This window comes from Mus caroli, chromosome 2 (assembly GCF_900094665.2).
Source record: "Mus caroli chromosome 2, CAROLI_EIJ_v1.1, whole genome shotgun sequence".
Lineage (NCBI taxonomy): Eukaryota > Metazoa > Chordata > Mammalia > Rodentia > Muridae > Mus > Mus caroli.
Window position 1 is genome coordinate 28,154,383 of NC_034571.1, and position 16,863 is coordinate 28,171,245.

The 16,863-nt window shown below is 48.8% G+C and overlaps 2 protein-coding genes across 8 annotated transcripts in view; one reads left to right on the forward strand and one right to left on the reverse strand.

The window, feature by feature from the left end:
- Swi5 (SWI5 homologous recombination repair protein) overlaps nt 1–4,166 on the reverse strand; it is a 9,021-nt gene extending 4,855 nt beyond the window's left edge. Inside the window, exons 1-2 of one of the 3 annotated variants that reach the window (XR_002379660.2) lie at nt 4,094–4,166; nt 3,658–3,706 (exon numbers count right to left, since the gene is read on the reverse strand). Coding sequence is in view for 1 of the 3 variants with exons in the window: in XM_021181535.2 (XP_021037194.1) it covers nt 3,658–3,706; nt 4,094–4,125 (81 nt within the window). In the remaining 2 variants the exon portion in view is untranslated. Of the gene's footprint in view, nt 1–3,657; nt 3,707–3,948 lie in introns of all 3 variants that reach the window. The other 2 variants (XM_021181535.2, XM_021181549.2) reach the window with 2 other exon arrangements.
- Nucleotides 4,167–4,367: 201 nt separating this feature from the next.
- Golga2 (golgin A2) overlaps nt 4,368–16,863 on the forward strand; it is a 19,900-nt gene continuing 7,404 nt past the window's right edge. The window contains exons 1-12 of one of the 5 annotated variants that reach the window (XM_021181512.2): nt 4,368–4,459; nt 8,154–8,276; nt 9,311–9,391; nt 12,660–12,755; nt 13,001–13,044; nt 13,144–13,207; nt 13,559–13,615; nt 13,792–13,872; nt 14,634–14,672; nt 14,920–14,982; nt 15,066–15,159; nt 15,239–15,345. In XM_021181512.2, the coding sequence (XP_021037171.1) occupies nt 4,376–4,459; nt 8,154–8,276; nt 9,311–9,391; nt 12,660–12,755; nt 13,001–13,044; nt 13,144–13,207; nt 13,559–13,615; nt 13,792–13,872; nt 14,634–14,672; nt 14,920–14,982; nt 15,066–15,159; nt 15,239–15,345 (933 nt within the window). In that variant the 5' untranslated portion in view covers nt 4,368–4,375. The remainder of the gene's footprint in view (nt 4,460–8,153; nt 8,277–9,310; nt 9,392–12,659; nt 12,756–13,000; nt 13,045–13,143; nt 13,208–13,558; nt 13,616–13,791; nt 13,873–14,633; nt 14,673–14,919; nt 14,983–15,065; nt 15,160–15,238; nt 15,346–16,863) is intronic. The other 4 variants (XM_029471138.1, XM_029471141.1, XM_021181521.2 and 1 more) reach the window with 4 other exon arrangements.

Sequence of the window (16,863 nt, forward strand, 5' to 3'; positions counted from 1 at the left end):
AAAAAAAAAAAAAAAAAAAAAGAAGTTTAAAAAAATTGTGCGTGTGTCCACACACACACACTACATTAAAAATATTGTTTCAGAGGGCTCAGGGAGAGGGCTTAGCGGGCAAAGGTATCTACAGCCAACCCTAACAGAGCAGAATCTCCCTGCAGCCCACATGGTGGAATAAACAACTTGTCCAAGTTATCCTGACTTCCATGCACATACCACAATGCGGTGCTTCTCAGCCTTCCTGATGCCCTAACCCTTTAATTCAAAATACCTCATGTTGTGTTGATCCACCCACACCATAAAATCCACTGTAATTTTGTTAGTTATGAGTAATAATATAACTATCTGATATGCCACCCTGTGAAAGCGGTGTCCTATCCGCAAAGGGATCGTGAGCCATAGGTTGAGAAGCACTGGCATTCATTGTACCTCCCACCCTAAAATGCCTGTAGTTTTATTTTTTTTTTAAAAGGTCTCACTATGTAGCTCTGGCTGGCCTTTAACTCACTATACAGAGCAGAATGGCCTACTTGCCTGTAAAGTGCTAGGATTAAAGGATGTGCCACAATGCCTAGTAGAAATAAGTGTAAACACACGGCGCACACACACATGGGGCTGGAATGATGGCTTAGCAGTTAAGAGCACTTAATGCTCTCGCAGAGGAGTTGGTTTAGTTCCTAGTACCCACGTAACCACCACTTAGTCACAACCACTTATAACACCACTTGCCAGGGGATTAGACCTTCTGACTTCTGGGCACCAGGTATGCAAGTGGTACGCACATGTGCACAATAGAGTGCCCCCTCCACATAAGCAAAACCACTTATGAACCTAAATCAATTATTTTGTATTATTAAATATTTATGTTTAACTATGTGTTTGTAGGGGTGTGTACACAGGAGAGAAGATGCCTGTGGAGGCCAGAGGCACTATAGTTCCCTGAAGCTGGAGTTCTGGGAGGCTGTGAGCCACCTGTGTGGTACTGGAAGGTGAGCTCAGGACCTCACAGGTCACTATTAACCACATCCAGGGTCTTCACTCACTGTCCACACTTTGAGACAGGGCTTCTCTGAACTTGGAGCTCAATGATTTGGCTAGACAGCTGGCCAGCAGGACTTGGGGGGTTGGGGTCTCGACCTTAATGCTTGGATTACAGGTATGTTTTGTGTTTCTGCATCCAGTTTTTACACGGGTTCAAGTGAGCGTATGTGGGTCTGTTTGTGGCAAGCACTTTCCTAGAGCTATCTTTCCAATCTCTCCTGGTGTTTCACCTCACTTCTTGTCACCTGACATGTTGCTCAGTTCATTTCTATGTTCACACCACTGTTATCTCCGTAAATTCCAAGGAGACAGGGACTTTGTGTTTGTCCACTGCTGACAGCACAGTACCTGTAATAGTAGCTGGGCATAGTAAAGTCATCCAATCAAAGATTCAACAACTAATTAGAAGTCTAAAAAAAGCTCTGAGTAATGTGTTAATAAGGAAGTGACTAGAATTGCTAGAGCCAGAAGTCGAAGGTAAGGCTTCCTGACATAGCGAAGCTTCAAAGGGTGAGTGGGTGTCAGCTGGGCCAGCAGCAGTAATGAAGCATGCATGCTAGCCTGAAAAGTTCTTTTTAGCTTCTACTGCTACTCACGTAAATCTCAATCCTTAGCTCTGAAAAAAAAAATCAGAACAAGCCTCTATGAAGAAAACAGAAAACTTGGGCATTACTAAAAAGCATTCTTACTAGATTTAAGGAGTTAATAAAAGGCAACCGAGACACACTCAGGTGAGGGAGTGAGCTTCCAAAGGAGGCTTGAATTTGTATTTATTTTTTTATTTTTTATTTTTGGGTAGGCTCTTACTATGTAGCCCTGGCTGTCTTTGGAACTCACTATGTAGACCAGGTTAGTTTCAAACTCACTGAAATTCACCTGCTCCTGCCTCAGCATCCCAAGATCACCTGGTATTATTAAAACCAAGTGCCACCACTCCTGACCAGGGTTCATGTCTAAACTACAGTCACATACAGACTTCTGAAGTCAAAGGTTTGCCAAGCAACTTTACCATAATTACAAGGTTCCTGATCACCTGCTTGACAGGTTTAAAGTGAATAATTAGAACCCTCAGCCTCAAGGACGTAGAAAATTAGGTTATTATTCTTACTGTAAACAAAGTTAATGTCTTATGAGATTCCTAGAAAACTCTTGGGTGAGGAGGGAGGCTCAAGCCACGGTCTGGTCTTAAGTCTAGCCTACTGCTACCTTAACAATACCTATTCAAAAATATTTCCTTCTAAAGAAATATTGGGAGGCCAAAGAAACAACTTAGCTGGTACCAAATCTTTTTTTTTTTTTTTTGGTTTTTCGAGACAGGGTTTCTCTGTATAGCCCTGGCTGTCCTGGAACTCACTTTGTAGACCAGACTGGCCTCGAACTCAGAAATCCGCCTGCCTCTGCCTCCCGAGTGCTGGGATTAAAGGCGTGCGCCACCACGCCCGGCTGTAATAGTAATTTTAAAAAGAATACTTAACTGTTTTTATGTTGGCATCCTCTGCAGCAAATATTGTGCTGGGATCCCTGATTCTAAAATCAAGGTGGTACAGCAGGCTGGAAAAGATGCCACCCGAGTGCTGGGATAAACGCCTGCACCGGCACTGCTTTGCTTACTGCGCTCTTTTTTCTCCGAGTCCCCATAATTTATCCCGGCTCTCTAGCATTTGAGTTGCGACGGCAGGAGGATGAAGAGTATTAAACTAGTGTGGGCTACATAGTGAGACCACAAAAGGGCATCCTTGAATACAGGCTGAGTCTGGGACCAGCCTGCCTCCATCTTAGGCTTAAAAGTCCTCTTTATGATTAAACCTCTGTTTCTCAAGGATTGGCCTATAAGCCCCACCTAAAACCTTAACTTCAAATGGTTCTGCATGGCCTGTTACAGGGATGGCAGTCTTGTCTTTGTTCCACACAAAGTTGTTTATAACCATCTTGCAACCACACCTTTGTTTCAAAAGGAAGACCTTGTTCTGCCCATCTTGCAATCATGTCTTTGAGGAGGTCATTTGGACTAACGTGTATGCTTATGTTCTGTCTCTGTAACCCCACCAAGTCCCCATTTAGAAACTCCCTACCCCTTAACTCTAAAAGCCTTGTCCTCACATCCAAGGCTGACCTTTCAAGCTCCGCCTTAGGGGCCCGTTTACACGAATTAAAATGTTTGCTTTAACCAATTGTTTGCTTTGAGTTGGCCACTATGATTTGGGTCTTTCTCCTCTAATCTTTGGGAATGACAACTGTCTCAAAGGGAAGGGGTATAAAAAAAAAAAAAAGAAATTACTAAAAGGGAGCGAATCATCTAAAAGAGTACTTTAAAAATTCATCTTTTGAGGATGAGAAATGAATAACTTTGAGTTTTGGGGGTGGCATTGGGAGTGGTCAGCATAAAGATGCACAGATTTCGTGACTGGGAAACCATGCAGGACTGGTGGCAGGCTGGGTGAGGGGACAAAGCAGGGAGCAAGAGCGGTTGGAGAAGCGAAGGCATCGGGCAGGTAGGAATGGGAGGGGAGGACCCCATGTCTGAGAAAGGAAAGGGAAGAAGTGGAATTAGGAAAGGGCTAAGCTTGGAGACGACCGGCGGGTGCTAGGATGCAGAGGGAAGGGTGGGGCTGATATACTCACCGGTGATCGGTAGCCGCCATGGTAAAGTCGGCTGAATTCTGACTCACCCCTGGGGAGGAACCCGAGAATAAGGCTGATGAGGATGGGGTTACCGAGGGGGCGCGGGAGCCGCAGCTCAACAAGAGGCTGGGTCGGGACCCAGTTACCGAGATGGGGCGGGGGTCTTTGGGGTCCGGGTGTGCATCGTGGGAAGGGGAAAGTGTGGAGAATGGGTTACGGAGAGGCCTGGTGAGGAGGCGTGAGGGGTCGGGCAAGGGCTGGGAAACGAAGCGCGGCGCGCTCCTCACCCACCTCCTGAACCCTAAGGTCCGGGGCACCCGGAGCGGGGTGGGCTTAAGCTCGGAAGGGTCCAGGGTTGGGGTTAAACGGCTGCTTCAGGGAACTAGAAACCGACGACGGAGACCACCAACCGCCCCACGTCAGGCTGCGCACGCACCAAGCTAAAGCGGTCCCGCCCCTGCCTCCCATAGGCCGCTGTGAGGGGTCATGGCTGCGCGCGCAGCTCTCGCCGTTAACTCCACCCGTCGCTCAGGCCTCGCAACCGCGTGGCCACGCCTCCCTGTCGTTCATCGTTCTCATCAGCCAATGGGCTTGGAGAAGGTAGGTCACGCTGGGTTTCCGAGCGTCCAAGGGGCGCTCTGCACCCGCCTTCTCTGGCCCTTGTAGAGAAGCCTTAGCTTCCGGAAGCAGTTTCGCGGTGGCTGCCGGGATCGTGGTGATGTGGCCCCCCCGCTTCCCCCCTCCCCGCCCCGGGATGTCGGAAGAAACCAGGCAGAGCAAATTGGCTGCGGCCAAGAAAAAGGTAAAGCGCTCCGGGTCGCGGCCCCTTGACCCCACCCGAGCTCCTCCAACGGCAGGACCCCTGACCAGAGTCCGAGCCTTTCCCGAGACACACAGGTAGAAGAACCCCTCAGCGCCCTGGGCTCCCCCAGTGAAGTCTTCTCAGCCAGCCCCGCCCCCTCAGCAACCCAGCCCCCGCCCTCTCAGTCGCCCCTAGGTGACTTTGGTCAGTGACATAGGGTCTCTTAGCCCTCGGCTCCGGACGCTCCAATCCAGACCTCCCAGGGCACCTGTCTCCAAGGTCCTCGGTCCTGGCCCTGTAGGCGACTCGGGCGTTGGTAGTATGGAGTGGAATGTAGTTACGTCACAGTCCCCCCTCGAAACTGTCATTACTACTCCGAGTCTGGTTTGGATTGCCCCACCTGCTCACCTAATGTTGTTGCCCCTTTTCCCGTTTCTCTGGTGGAGAACCCATTTCCACCTGGAAGGGAGCCCAAGTGTGGAATCTAGTGCGGAAACTAGGCGCCCGCATTCCCTTAACTTAGCATTAGTGTGAGCACACAACACTGTCAGCGCCCTTTGCTGACATGGAAGAATGGGTTTGGTTTGGATTTGGTTGTCTGCTCTCTAGAGAGACTGTAATCTCTCTGGAGCAAAACGCATGTATAGTGTTGATCAGTTTCTTGGGGAACTGAGCTTAACTTAAAATTCAGCCAGAATGTCTTTTCCAGCTGGGGTGGTGAGAAGCACGGGATGCATGTGAGGCATCTCACGGGAAACATCACTTTCCCATACTTTTTTTGAGAGAAAAAAAACCCCATAAAAGTCTGGCTTGGCATTTTCATAGATTTGTAGAGACTTCTCTCTGCGATGACAAGGGCTGTGCCCTTTCTGTTCCCATGCTCACTAAAGCCGTGCCTTCACGGTTTCTGCCCTTCTGTCATGTTGTAAACTTGAAGCACGTTTAGGAAGTACTGCGGTGTACCTTTAGTATGTGTTGCTAAAACGGCCCCAGTGGAGTTAGGAGTGGAGCTGAGTTGTTAGGGTGTTTGTTTAGTATATACAAGGGCCTGTTCAGGACTCAGCATAGTTGGCAAGAGTGCTTGCCTACCACCTATGAGGCTCTGGCTTGGATCCTGCAATGGCATTAGCTGAGCAGAGCAATGCATGCCTCTTATTTCCAAGACTCTGGAGGTAGAGGCAGAAGGATCAGGCCTTCAAGGTTATTTTTGTCTATATATGGAATTTGAGACCAGCTTGGTGTATGGCATACCCAATATTGGGGCTGGAGAGAGGTTCAGCAGGTAAAAGCACTTGTTGCTCTTGCAGCGGACCTGGGTATAGTTCCCTTCACCCACAAGTCAGCTAACAAGTATCTCAGCTAACTCCCCGTTTAGATGTTGTATATTATGCCCTCTTCTGGCCAATTAGGTTACTGCATGTACATGATGTACAGACATACATGTAAGCAAAAACAAACAACTACCCTCATATACATTCAGTCTTTTTAAAAATTAAATTAGATTTTGTGTTTGTTTTTGAGACAAGGTCTGTGTATTCCTGGCTGGCCCTGAATTCAGATATGCCTTCCTCTACCTGCCTAGTACTGGGTGAAAGGTGTAGGCCACCAAGCCCAGCAATTCTGGTTTGTTTGTTTGTTTTCTTTTTTTGAAGGGAAGCTGTATATATATGACTCAGTATTAGAATGCTGGGCTCTCATCATAATGCTCCAGGTTCAGTCCCCAGCACTGCAACAACAACAACAACAACAACAACAACAGAGAAACCATTGATGTGCTGGGCCTTTAATCCCAGCACTCGGGAGGCAGAGGCAGGTGGATTTCTGAGTTCAAGGCCAGCCTGGTCTACAGAGTGAGTTCCAGGACAGCCAGGGCTACACAGAGAAACCCTGTCTCAAAAAACAAAACAAAACAAAACCCTCATTGACGTGAGGTTGTATTGAGAATACTTTGGCTTTTGACAGTGTGATGGCTCATGGGTAGAGTATTTCCACACAAGCAGGAGGGCCTGGGTTTGGATTTCCTAGATTCTATATAAAACCAGACATGGCAGCATGAATCTGTAAGCTCAGATGTCTGGCTAGATGAATGGTGGAGACAGAATTTTTAGAAGCTGAGGGGCCATCTAGCCTGGTGTGTGTGGTAATGAGAGACTTGTCTGAGAGTGTGAAAGAGGAAGCAACACTGAGGCTGTTCTCTGACATTGTTGCATGCACCATGACATAGCTATGTATCTTTTCTCACAGTGTGCATACATACATGTTTCCTCTGACAATCTTGTATATGCCATAACATGCATGTGTGCAGACACACACACACACACACACACATACACACATGTTTTAAGGTTATGATCTTTGAGAATTATTCCCAGCACAGACATGATGGTTCACAATCATCTGTGATTCCAGTTCCAAGGGTCCATGCTCTTCTGAACTCTGTGTGCACCAGGTATACATGCAGTGCACACACACACACACACACACAGACAAAACACTCATGCACATAAAATATACTTAAAAATAAATAAGAATAAAGACAGGGTCTTCCGTTATATCCTTGCTTGGCCTGGACCAGGCTAGCCTTATCTCATCATAGAGATTCATCTGCCTCTGCTTTGAGGGCTAGGATTAAAGGGGAGCACCACCACCATGCTAGCAAGAGAAAATGTCTGAAAAGAGGAGTGGGGTTTAAGGTCCAGGATACATAGTTCTTGTCTACTAGTTCATGTGTTTGCCTGTTGTCTTTGGAGTCTGGGGATCACTGTGGAGTCTGGGCTGCTGGGGAGCCCAGGCTGGCTCCTGTCTCATGCCTCCCGCCTCTCCCAGGGGTTGGGATTATAGATAGGTGACAGCACACCCAGCCAGTTCCTGCCAACTAAATGTTTACTCTCTGGTCTCTACCTTTAGATTTTTCCCTTTGGGAGCTGCAAACCCCAGAGCAGGGCATCAGAAGATCTGAGTTTAGATTCCGTGTTTGCCTCTGTGTGTATGTGTATGGGCATGTGTATATGTTGCTGGGATGGAACTTAGGGCCTCGTGAATGCTAGCCAAGTATTCCACTGAGCTACATTCCCAACCCAATTACTACCTTTTTAGCCATGCCATTTCTTCTGCCATTAAGAGGTCATTATTATATCTTGTAGAATCATGGTACCATTACATGAGACTTACGTACGTAAGAGTATTTTTATAGGGCCCTGGAGAGATGGCTCATCAAATAAGAACACTAAGTGTTCTTCCAGAGGACCTGGGTTTAGTTCTCAGCACCGACATGACAGATTGAAACTACCTGTAACTCCAAGATCCGACACCCTCACACAGATAATACATGCAGGCAAAACACCAATGTACATTAAAAAAAAAAGTATTTTTATAAAAACAGCATAGAAAGAAACCAAGCATGGAATATTCCACTCTGTAGTCTAATTTGCACAAGGGCCTAGGCCTGATTTCCAGGACTGTAGAAACCAAGTATGGTGGCACCTGCTCCTGGTGCGTTTAGAGGTTCAGGAAGGAAGATCAGATGTTCATAGCCATCCACATAGTGAGTTAGTGCCCAGCCTGGGATACGTGAGACTGACTCAGACTGTGCATACAGAAACACCAGGCAAAGAGCTCAATAAACTAGAGTCTGGAGTAGAGGCTGCGAGTGTGAGGCAGCTGGCTCTCATTTCTCTCTGTTCTCCTTCCACAGCTGCGAGAGTATCAGCAGAAGAACAGCCCGGGTGTTCCTGCAGGAGCAAAGAAGAAGAAAAAGATTAAAAATGGCCATAGCCCAGAGAGACCCACTGCCAGTGACTGTCAGTCACCAGAGAATGTGAGTCTTGGCCAACAGAGTGCTGTGGAATGGGGGCAGGTGGGAAGAAGGGGGAGGGCTGTGGTTCAAGTGGAAATGTCAGGTGCTGGTTAAAAAGTTTGGCTTTGAGGGCTTGTTGCCTAGTTCAATGGTAATGAACTAGGGCTTATCTCACAAGGGGCCCTGGGTTTTATCTCAGCATAAGAAAAATTAAATGAGTTTGAATTCTATCTCTCCATCAGTTGGAAATATGATAACTTTAGGGCAAGTCGGTTAAACTCTCTGAGCCTCTTTTTACATAGCTGTACAATAGCGGTAATATTTTTAATGTATATCTATAAAGATTAAGTGGTTTATTGCGGTTGTTTTTCTGTTAATTCCCCTAGTGGAGGGTCTGCTGTGGAGTTAACAGTGAGCTGATAGGTACTGCTTGATTGTCTTGGTTTGGGGTAGAAATCAGACCAGAGGGAACATCATTGCTCTCATACTTCTGAAACACAGCCATCTGTAAGAGGAGATTTGAGTGTGAAGTCCATCATTGTCGTGAGCTTGCTGGGTTACCTCAGGAAAGTCTCACACACACACACACACACACTTCCTTCATCTGACAGGTGGACTAGCTTACTGCCTTGCAGACTCTCTTTTTAGCTGTACTGTAGCTGTGTAAAAGTGAAGTCTTATTTGAGAGTCAGGTTTTAAGGTGGCCATGGGGACCTGGGCCTTTGCAAATTGCTCCCTGTAATCCTGGGTCTGTGGAAAGGGCCTTGTGTATGTTGAGTTGCTGCATTGGTCAGGTGGATTGACTCCATCCCTTGGGGACTCTTGCTTACTCTGAGGGCTGCCTCTGATAAGGCAGCAGGTGGCTGCTTGGAAGGATGGCACAGGCCTGGGTGCTGATCTGTGCTCCTGAGTGTTCTGTCTCCCTGACTGTTTCTCTTCTTCCTGCCCTGACTTTCTTGCTTCCCCACCCCCTCCTGCCCCCTCCTCCCTCACTCTCTGTCTCTCTCTCATCTCTCCTCCCTCCTCCCCCCTTTTTCCCTTCTCGCCTGCTGTAGATTCAGGACATTCTGAAGGTGCTGGTGTCCGACCTTAACCGTTCCAATGGGGTCTCACTTCCCCCATTAGACAAGAGGAAGGTGAGGCAGTGCTGAGCGAGACTCCCTCTGGCTTGCTCTCCCAGCCGTGCATGCCACAGAGGCCTCCCTGCTTTGGAGACCCTCTGCCACTGGCTCACTTTGTGTTGCCTCAGTTAACCATCAGCCCCTGTGTCTGCTTTGTCAACTGCTTGCTTGATTGGGTTCTTTTCTTTCCCTGTATCATTTCTCATCTTAGAGAAGATGAGACCCACCTTGAAAGTTAAAGCTAACCGGGAAACAACTTTCAGATCGGATGTTTATGAATGAGACTAGAGTTTATGAATGCCTAGCATGGTACTGTCAGACTGGGACCGATGGAACACAAAAACACCTTTCAGGTCTTGTCCTCTGGGCATCTGTCTCTAAAAAACTAGACCATAGAAATTTGTGGTTCTTTTTTATGAACTCATTTTAGTTTGAAACTTAGGAACATAAGGTTATGAGAAAGTGAATTTATAGTAGAGTTTCTGGGATGAAGACTTTTTTTCTAAGAAACCCTCAACAGGCAGTGGTGGCACATGCCTTTATTCCCAACACTCCGAAGGCATAGAGGCAGGCAGATCTCTGAGTCTAGGAGGAAGTGGCCATGCCTGGTCTACAAAGTGAGTTCCAGGACAACTAGAGCTACACAGAGAAACCCTGTCTTGAATAAAAAAAAAAATGAAGAGAAACTAATTATGAAAAATGTAAAGTTAACTAACAAATGAGTGACCAGGAGAAGCTGCCCTCAGTCTCTCTGAAAACTCAGTGGACTGAGTTCTTGATAGGAAAGGCACTTTGCTAAACAGTGACAAAACAGATGATCAAGCCAGGTGCAGTAGTCCATGCCTGTGAGCCCAGCGCTCCAGAGACTGAGGCAAGAGGACGGCAAGCCCAAGCCAGCCTGGGCTGCATCTGGAGAGCCTGTCTCAAGCCAATAGCAGACTAGATGCACAGGACAAGAGTCACGTGACCTCCAGGATGCCTCACATAGGGACAGGAGCCCTGGTTCCCAGTGGACTCGAGGCTGGGGAAGGGACATTTGTAGCTGCTTCGATGGTGAAAGATGAGCTGACAGGCAGGCACAGTTCAGACATGGAACATCCACGTGTGACAGGACCTGTGTCACAGGGCTGAGAGCTGGCCTCCTGGACATAGTACTTCTTCAGTTTACATGTGCCAGGGGACATGTGCCAAACAAAAGGAGCAGGCTTCTGTCCAACTGAAGGAGTGGTCTGAGCCAAGGCCATGTCCTGTTATTCTGGGGATGAATGGAACGGAGTGAGGACTCGCAGACTGGCGTTGGCTCTTTTCCGCTAACAGAGCTGATGCTGGGCAGGTGCTGCAGTCTGCTCAGGTGTGCTCAGTACTCAGCTCAGAAGTGGCACATTGTGTGTATGGGAGTGGGGGACACATATTTAGTGTTTGTTGTGCTATGGATTCACACAGCCTGGGCTCTGGTTTCCCCTACAGGAAATACTCACCAGAGCGCCCCCTCACCCCCCACCCCCCACCCCCCACCCCCACCCCCCGGTCCAGAAGTGAAGACTTTTCTTGTGTTTTTGAAACTTTCTAGAATTAGTAACTGATTTTCTACTCCAGGAGTAAAGGAGATTAATATCTCTTGAGAAGAGATAAAACAGGAAGTCATGGAAGATAAAAGTTGTTTCTGATGGGATGGGGCATTTTGAGGAGAGTGAAAACTCTGTAAGAACTCCATGCTTAGCTGTAAGACTTAAACTCAAAGAGTTACATGGTTGCCAAAAAGCATTTGAGTCTCCCAGCAGTGCTTAGTGTCCTATCCTTGTGGTCCCTGCTTTTGGGAAGCTGAGGCAGAAAGGAGGTCTCTAGTCTGAGGTCAGCCTGGGCTCTATGGCAATTCTGAGGCAAGCATGGATTTCAGAGAAACCCCGTTTCAACACCTAGAGAAACAAAAGGTACTCAGAAAAACATTTTTATTGATTTTTTTGCCTTTCTGAACGTTGTCAGTCTTAGAGTCTTAGATGAATGTTCCTAAGAAGCTACAAGGGACCCAGAGCCTAGAAGGGTCTGTTGCTTGGAGTGCCACACCTCCAGAATGTCATAGGCGTGGCCAGCTGCCACTGAGCCCCTGGTCTTACCTGTTAGACTCAACTGTAGATGTTGTCAAGGCAGCACCTATGGGTGATTCAGAACTGACAGTCACATGAGTTGTAGGGGTGTGGTCACAGTAACCCTGAAGAGAGTGAGGCTCACAATGAGTTCTCAGAGGTTCTTTCTCCCTTGCTCAAAGGAGGAAATTTGGTCAGCATCCCAAGAGGCTGAGACTGAAGGCTACATAAAGCAAGCGGCCCCTTTCTTTGGAGAAAGGCATGGCCACTTCCCTACCAGACCAGCCTTGCTGGACAGGCCTGGACTCTCTGTCCCTCTCCCTTTGTCTTCCCATCCTCTGCCTATCTGGACTGTTGGACATTAGAAGACCTCTAAGCCAGAGACATAGTCTAAGAGTGAAGCCTGAGCTACAGAGCATAGTGGTGCACGCCTTTAATCCTAGCACCTGGGAGGCAGAGACAGGCAGATCTCTGTTTCGAGGTCAGCCTGGTCTACAGAGTGAGTTCCAGGACAGCAGGGGCTACATAGTGAGGCCCTGTGTCAGAAAATAAACAAGTGAGGCCTGAGCCTGAAGAGTAACTGGGCCAGCTGGTCAAGCACATAGTTCCTACCAGGCAAGTGGGGGACTTCCACAAGCTGCCATCTCCGAAATCCTAGGATTGGTCCCTGCCTACATTTCCTAGAAAGCTCACATGATCTCCTAGATACTTCAAACCAAAGGGCAGCCATTGTTCTCTGCTCTATCCAGTTTTTTTCTGAATTGACAAACACAGCCAGTGCGTGGGTCTGGGAGGAGGGAAGGCAGGAAAGCAAGAGGAGAGGGAGAATGGTTATGTTGACCATGATGATGAGTCTGTCCCAGGAGCAAGGCCTAGAGTCAGGGCAGTTAGCTCTCTGCCTCCTGGACTTGGCACGTGTACCTGCTGTGGCTGCCACAGGTCAGAGCTCCAGAGGGAACTAGGTCCTTGGGTGTTCAGGAAGGAGACCCTGCAGCCCCTGCTTTGAGCTCTGGCCCTTCAGAATGCTACTAGGTGGCCTGAGGCCTGGGCAGGCCGTGCCTGTACCCCAGTAGCTCCCAGCATGTGCGACTGTCCTGTGCCTGCTGCTGTGCTACCCCGCTTGCCCCGTCCCCTCATGTCCATGGCAATGAGGTGCCTCTCTCCATGGTCTTCTGACCCTCTGCTCTGTTCTGTGACAGGTGCCCACAGACCATATTGCTCCTGCACCGCCAATCGCTGCTACTGACACTATGTTTCTTGGTGTCGCCCCTTCCCCAGATGCTGACCTCACTCAGGTTTGTGCTTCTCCCCTTTGTCTGTCGTCCTCCTGTGTGCTTCCCAAAGGACTCCCAAAGTTCTTTGAAAACTCTACTCTGTTCAGATAGCTTGGTTCAGGTGCTGCTCCTGGAGCCTGGCACGGGGAGGCCAAGATGGGGAACACTTGGGATAATGGGTGTTGAGATGAATTTGGCCCACTGTGTCCCTGTGGACAGTAAGCAGAAGCTGAGTAATGCTACCTTATTTCTCTCTACCCATACAGAGCCAAGATGCTGGCAATTGCTCNAACCTCATGGAGGAGACCAAGTAAGTGTTCCCTACTAAGGGAGTCGGGGCAGGCCTCTGCCCATGAGCCCCATTCCCATCAAACTACCTGCACCCCTGATCTTATGTCTCTTCTCTTAGGACTTTCTCATCGACTGAGAGTCTGCGACAACTTTCTCAACAGCTCAATGGCCTTGTGTCTGAGGTACCACAGGACTGGGACCTAGAAAGAAGGTAGAGAGGAAAGGAAAGTATGTTAGAAAATGAGGTGGGATTCTCAAGAGACTAATTCANGAGAGGCTCTTGTCATACTGGAGAAGACTTGGATTTGGACCACAATGGGCAACGTGATTTTTTTATCCTGGTGTGGTTTGAGGTGACAGCTGTTGAGCGGCGAGGTTGAGCCATGGCGGGATAAGAGCCATGAGGAGTGGCACAAAGGGGGTGTGAGTGAGCAGGAAAAGAGATTCTGCTAGTTGAGGGGGAAGTAGGAGGCTGCAGGGATTAGACATTGAGGGTGACAGAGCATCTCCATGTGAGGTATTGTCTCTCCTAGTCTACATCCTACATCAACGGGGAGNGCCTCACATCTTCCAACATGAAGGAACTGGAGGTGAGTGGCCTGGACTCATGGCCCAGCAACCCTTTACGCCAACCACCTATCTCCTCCTACAGGGACCTGGGTGCCCGCTGCCAGCTGAGACAGCCCACCACCCCCACCCCTAATGATGCTCTCTCTACCTTTCCCCCCATCCCTCCTCCAACTCCTCCTCTCTGCATGCGCCTCAGAACCGGTACCAAGAGCTAGCAGTAGCCCTGGACTCCAGCTATGTAACAAACAAACAACTCAGTAGCACGATAGAGGAATTGGTAAGAGTCCAGCGGGGTCCCTGATTCTTGCTGCCAGTCCTGGGCTTCAGTTTCCCCTTTGGGCTCTGAAGAAAGGGACTAGGGGGCCCCTGGGACCAAGGGGAATGGAAAACCTGGGGCTTGAGTCTCAGCTGGAGGCACCCAGAGCATAGAGCATGCAGCATGGATCTTGTGGCTCTTCTCTCTGCCTCCTCTCTGTACTGCAGACTCATCCTGAGTCCTCGCCCTACTTGTCCTGAGCTCGGTGCCTCCAGTAGAGGGGAACACAACCCCAGTTGGTTGTCAGGACCCCATGTCCTATTGGCTTAGCCCCTCATTTGCTCTTTGATTTTGGCCACACCACTCCCTGGGTTTGAGTTTCCTGTTAGCAGAATTGGAGGGGGTCAGAGACCTCTGTCCACTCTGAAGAGGCAAGAGTTGGAAAGCTCACTGACTCATCAGAAACAAGTGTTCTCCCATTCATCTCTTGGTTGTGCCCACAAGACATGCTCAGTTTTAATTCGACACACTCTGCCAAGTCCCAAGTTGGCAGAGGGTAGTCATCTTTCTCACACTTGTTTCTAGAGTTACTAACCTTTACTGTGAACCCAGTTGCACAGTTGTGAGTGAGAGGCAGGGAGAATACCCTGGGAGCTTGAGGAGTTGGTTAGCTCATGGACCCATGTGGCTCTGAGCACCTTTCTCAAATCCATCCTCCTGTTCGGTCTGGGGTGTCATGAAAGGGGCCAGGCCTAGTCCGTTTCCTTTGACTCTTTCCACAGAAACAACAGAACCAAGACACTCTGGATCAACTGGAGAAAGTAATGTGATAGATTCTATGCTCGCTCTTTTCATGACTGATGGGGGTTGGGGAGACCTCAGAGGTGCAGGCTTCAGTCTTGCTTTCTTCTATCCTGGAGAAGACTTACCCCACAGGGTGTCCTCCATAGGATCTTTGATAACCTGACCTCATGGTGTGCCTGTCCTGGTGTCTTTGTCTTTCTGGGGGCTCGTCCCTTGGGCCACCCCTGCTTCCCCACTAAGAGCTGTACTTCCTTGTGCCTGCAGGAGAAGAAGGATTATCAGCAGAAGCTGGCAAAGGAGCAGGGCTCTCTCAGGGAACAGCTGCAGGTGAGAGGTCTGGGCAGTGTCCCCTAGTTCTCTGGAGAGTGTTGCTCTCCCTTCTCTCAGCACTGGTGGCCTTTTCTTCAAAGGTTCACATTCAGACCATAGGCATCCTGGTGTCTGAGAAGGCAGAATTACAGACGGCCCTGGCCCACACTCAGCAAGCAGCCAGGCAGAAAGCAGGTAAGACCTGGGAACCCTTCCGCCTTGTACTGATGCTGTGGCGGGCCCGAGGGCTCCATCTGGACCTCTCTTGTTCCAGGAGAGTCAGAGGATCTTGCCAGCCGACTACAGTCCTCCCGACAGCGTGTGGGAGAGCTGGAGCGGACACTGTCTACTGTGTCAACGCAACAGAAACAGGCAGACAGGGTAAGACAGGTCGATTCTCTGGCCATCAGCAGCTTCCTGGTGGACAGTGAGCCTAAAGGGCTTTGCTGCATGGTCGGGTGTCTCACAGCATACACCACGGCAATTCTTGCTGCTTTTGTTGTGTGGTTGGTAAAAGCAACCTGGGGGATGAGTGCCCGCTGGGTAACTGGGGACTGTATAAACAAGCACTGAATGCAGCCCTGAGAGGCTGCTGTGTGCCTGCTGTGACCCTGCTGTTTGTCTGTGGCCTTGACCAAGGGCTAAGTAATGGGATGGGTGCTCGGCTCTGAAAGTACAGATCTTCAGATGGTGCCATTTGTGGAGGGAGAAGAATGTGAATGTGCAGTGTATGCAAATTATGTCTGAGAGGATTGGTAAACTCGGGTGGGGAGGGAGGGTGACTGAATGGCCATCTGTTCAGAGGAGAGCAAGACTGAGATAGAGGTTAAATAAGAGAAGTATCCTCCGCTTATCTGCAGCCCCCAGGGGAAAGGGCCTAGAGAGTTAGACACCCCAAAATGTTCAAGTCTCAGCTCTGTTGGCTTAAGTGATTTCAGGCCAGCACTTAGACTTTGTGTGCTGTTTCTGCCCAGTGTGGGTGATGGCAACTGTTCTAGATGTGTATGAAGATTGCATGGGATTATTAGCAACAGTGCCTGGTAAGTGCTCGGTGAACAATATTAACAACACCAGTGGTGTCCAAGAGTTCCTGGCTCAATGCTAGCCTGCTGTAAATGTCATTTTTTTAAAAAACTCATAATGCTCCTACCTTAGTGTCCAGACCCTAAGATCACAGTCTTAGGCCAGCACATTCAGGTCTCATTCTGCCTGACTCATCCCTATGGAGTTTTTAAAAGTATAACTTTATTTACTCTGTGTGTGTGGGGGGGGGAGGGGGGGTGTTGCCTTTATGTATATGCACCAAATGTGTGCCTGGTGCCTACAGAGGGCAGAAGGCACTTAGATCCCCAGGAACTGGAGCCATTATGTCAGTGCTGGGAACCGACTGGGGTCTTCTGGAAGAATAACTGTCTGCTCCTTTACTGAGTTTTGTTTTTGTTTTTCTCTGTTTTCTATTTATTTTTTGTTGAGATGGTTCCCATGTAGCCGTGGATGGCTTGGAACTCATAGAGATCCACTGACCTTAGTTTTCCAAATGCTGGGGTTAAAGGTGTGCACCACCATACCCTGCATATGGTTTTTGGTTTTGGTTTTGTTTGTTTGTTTGTTTGTTTGTTTGTTTGAGACAAGGTTTCTCTGTGAAGCCTTGACTATCCTGAGCTACCTCTGTAGACCAGACTGGCTTTGAACTCAGAGAGATCCACCTGCTTTTGCCACCGAAGCACTGGGACTAAAGGTGTTTGCCACCACTGCCACCATCCTGCTCATGAGTTCTTATTAAAAAAACAACAACAAAAAGGCATTAATAGTGAGGTGATGGTGGTGCACGCCTTTAATCCCAGCACTTGGGAGGCAGAGGCAGGCGGATTTCTGAGTTCGAGGCCAGCCTGGTCTACA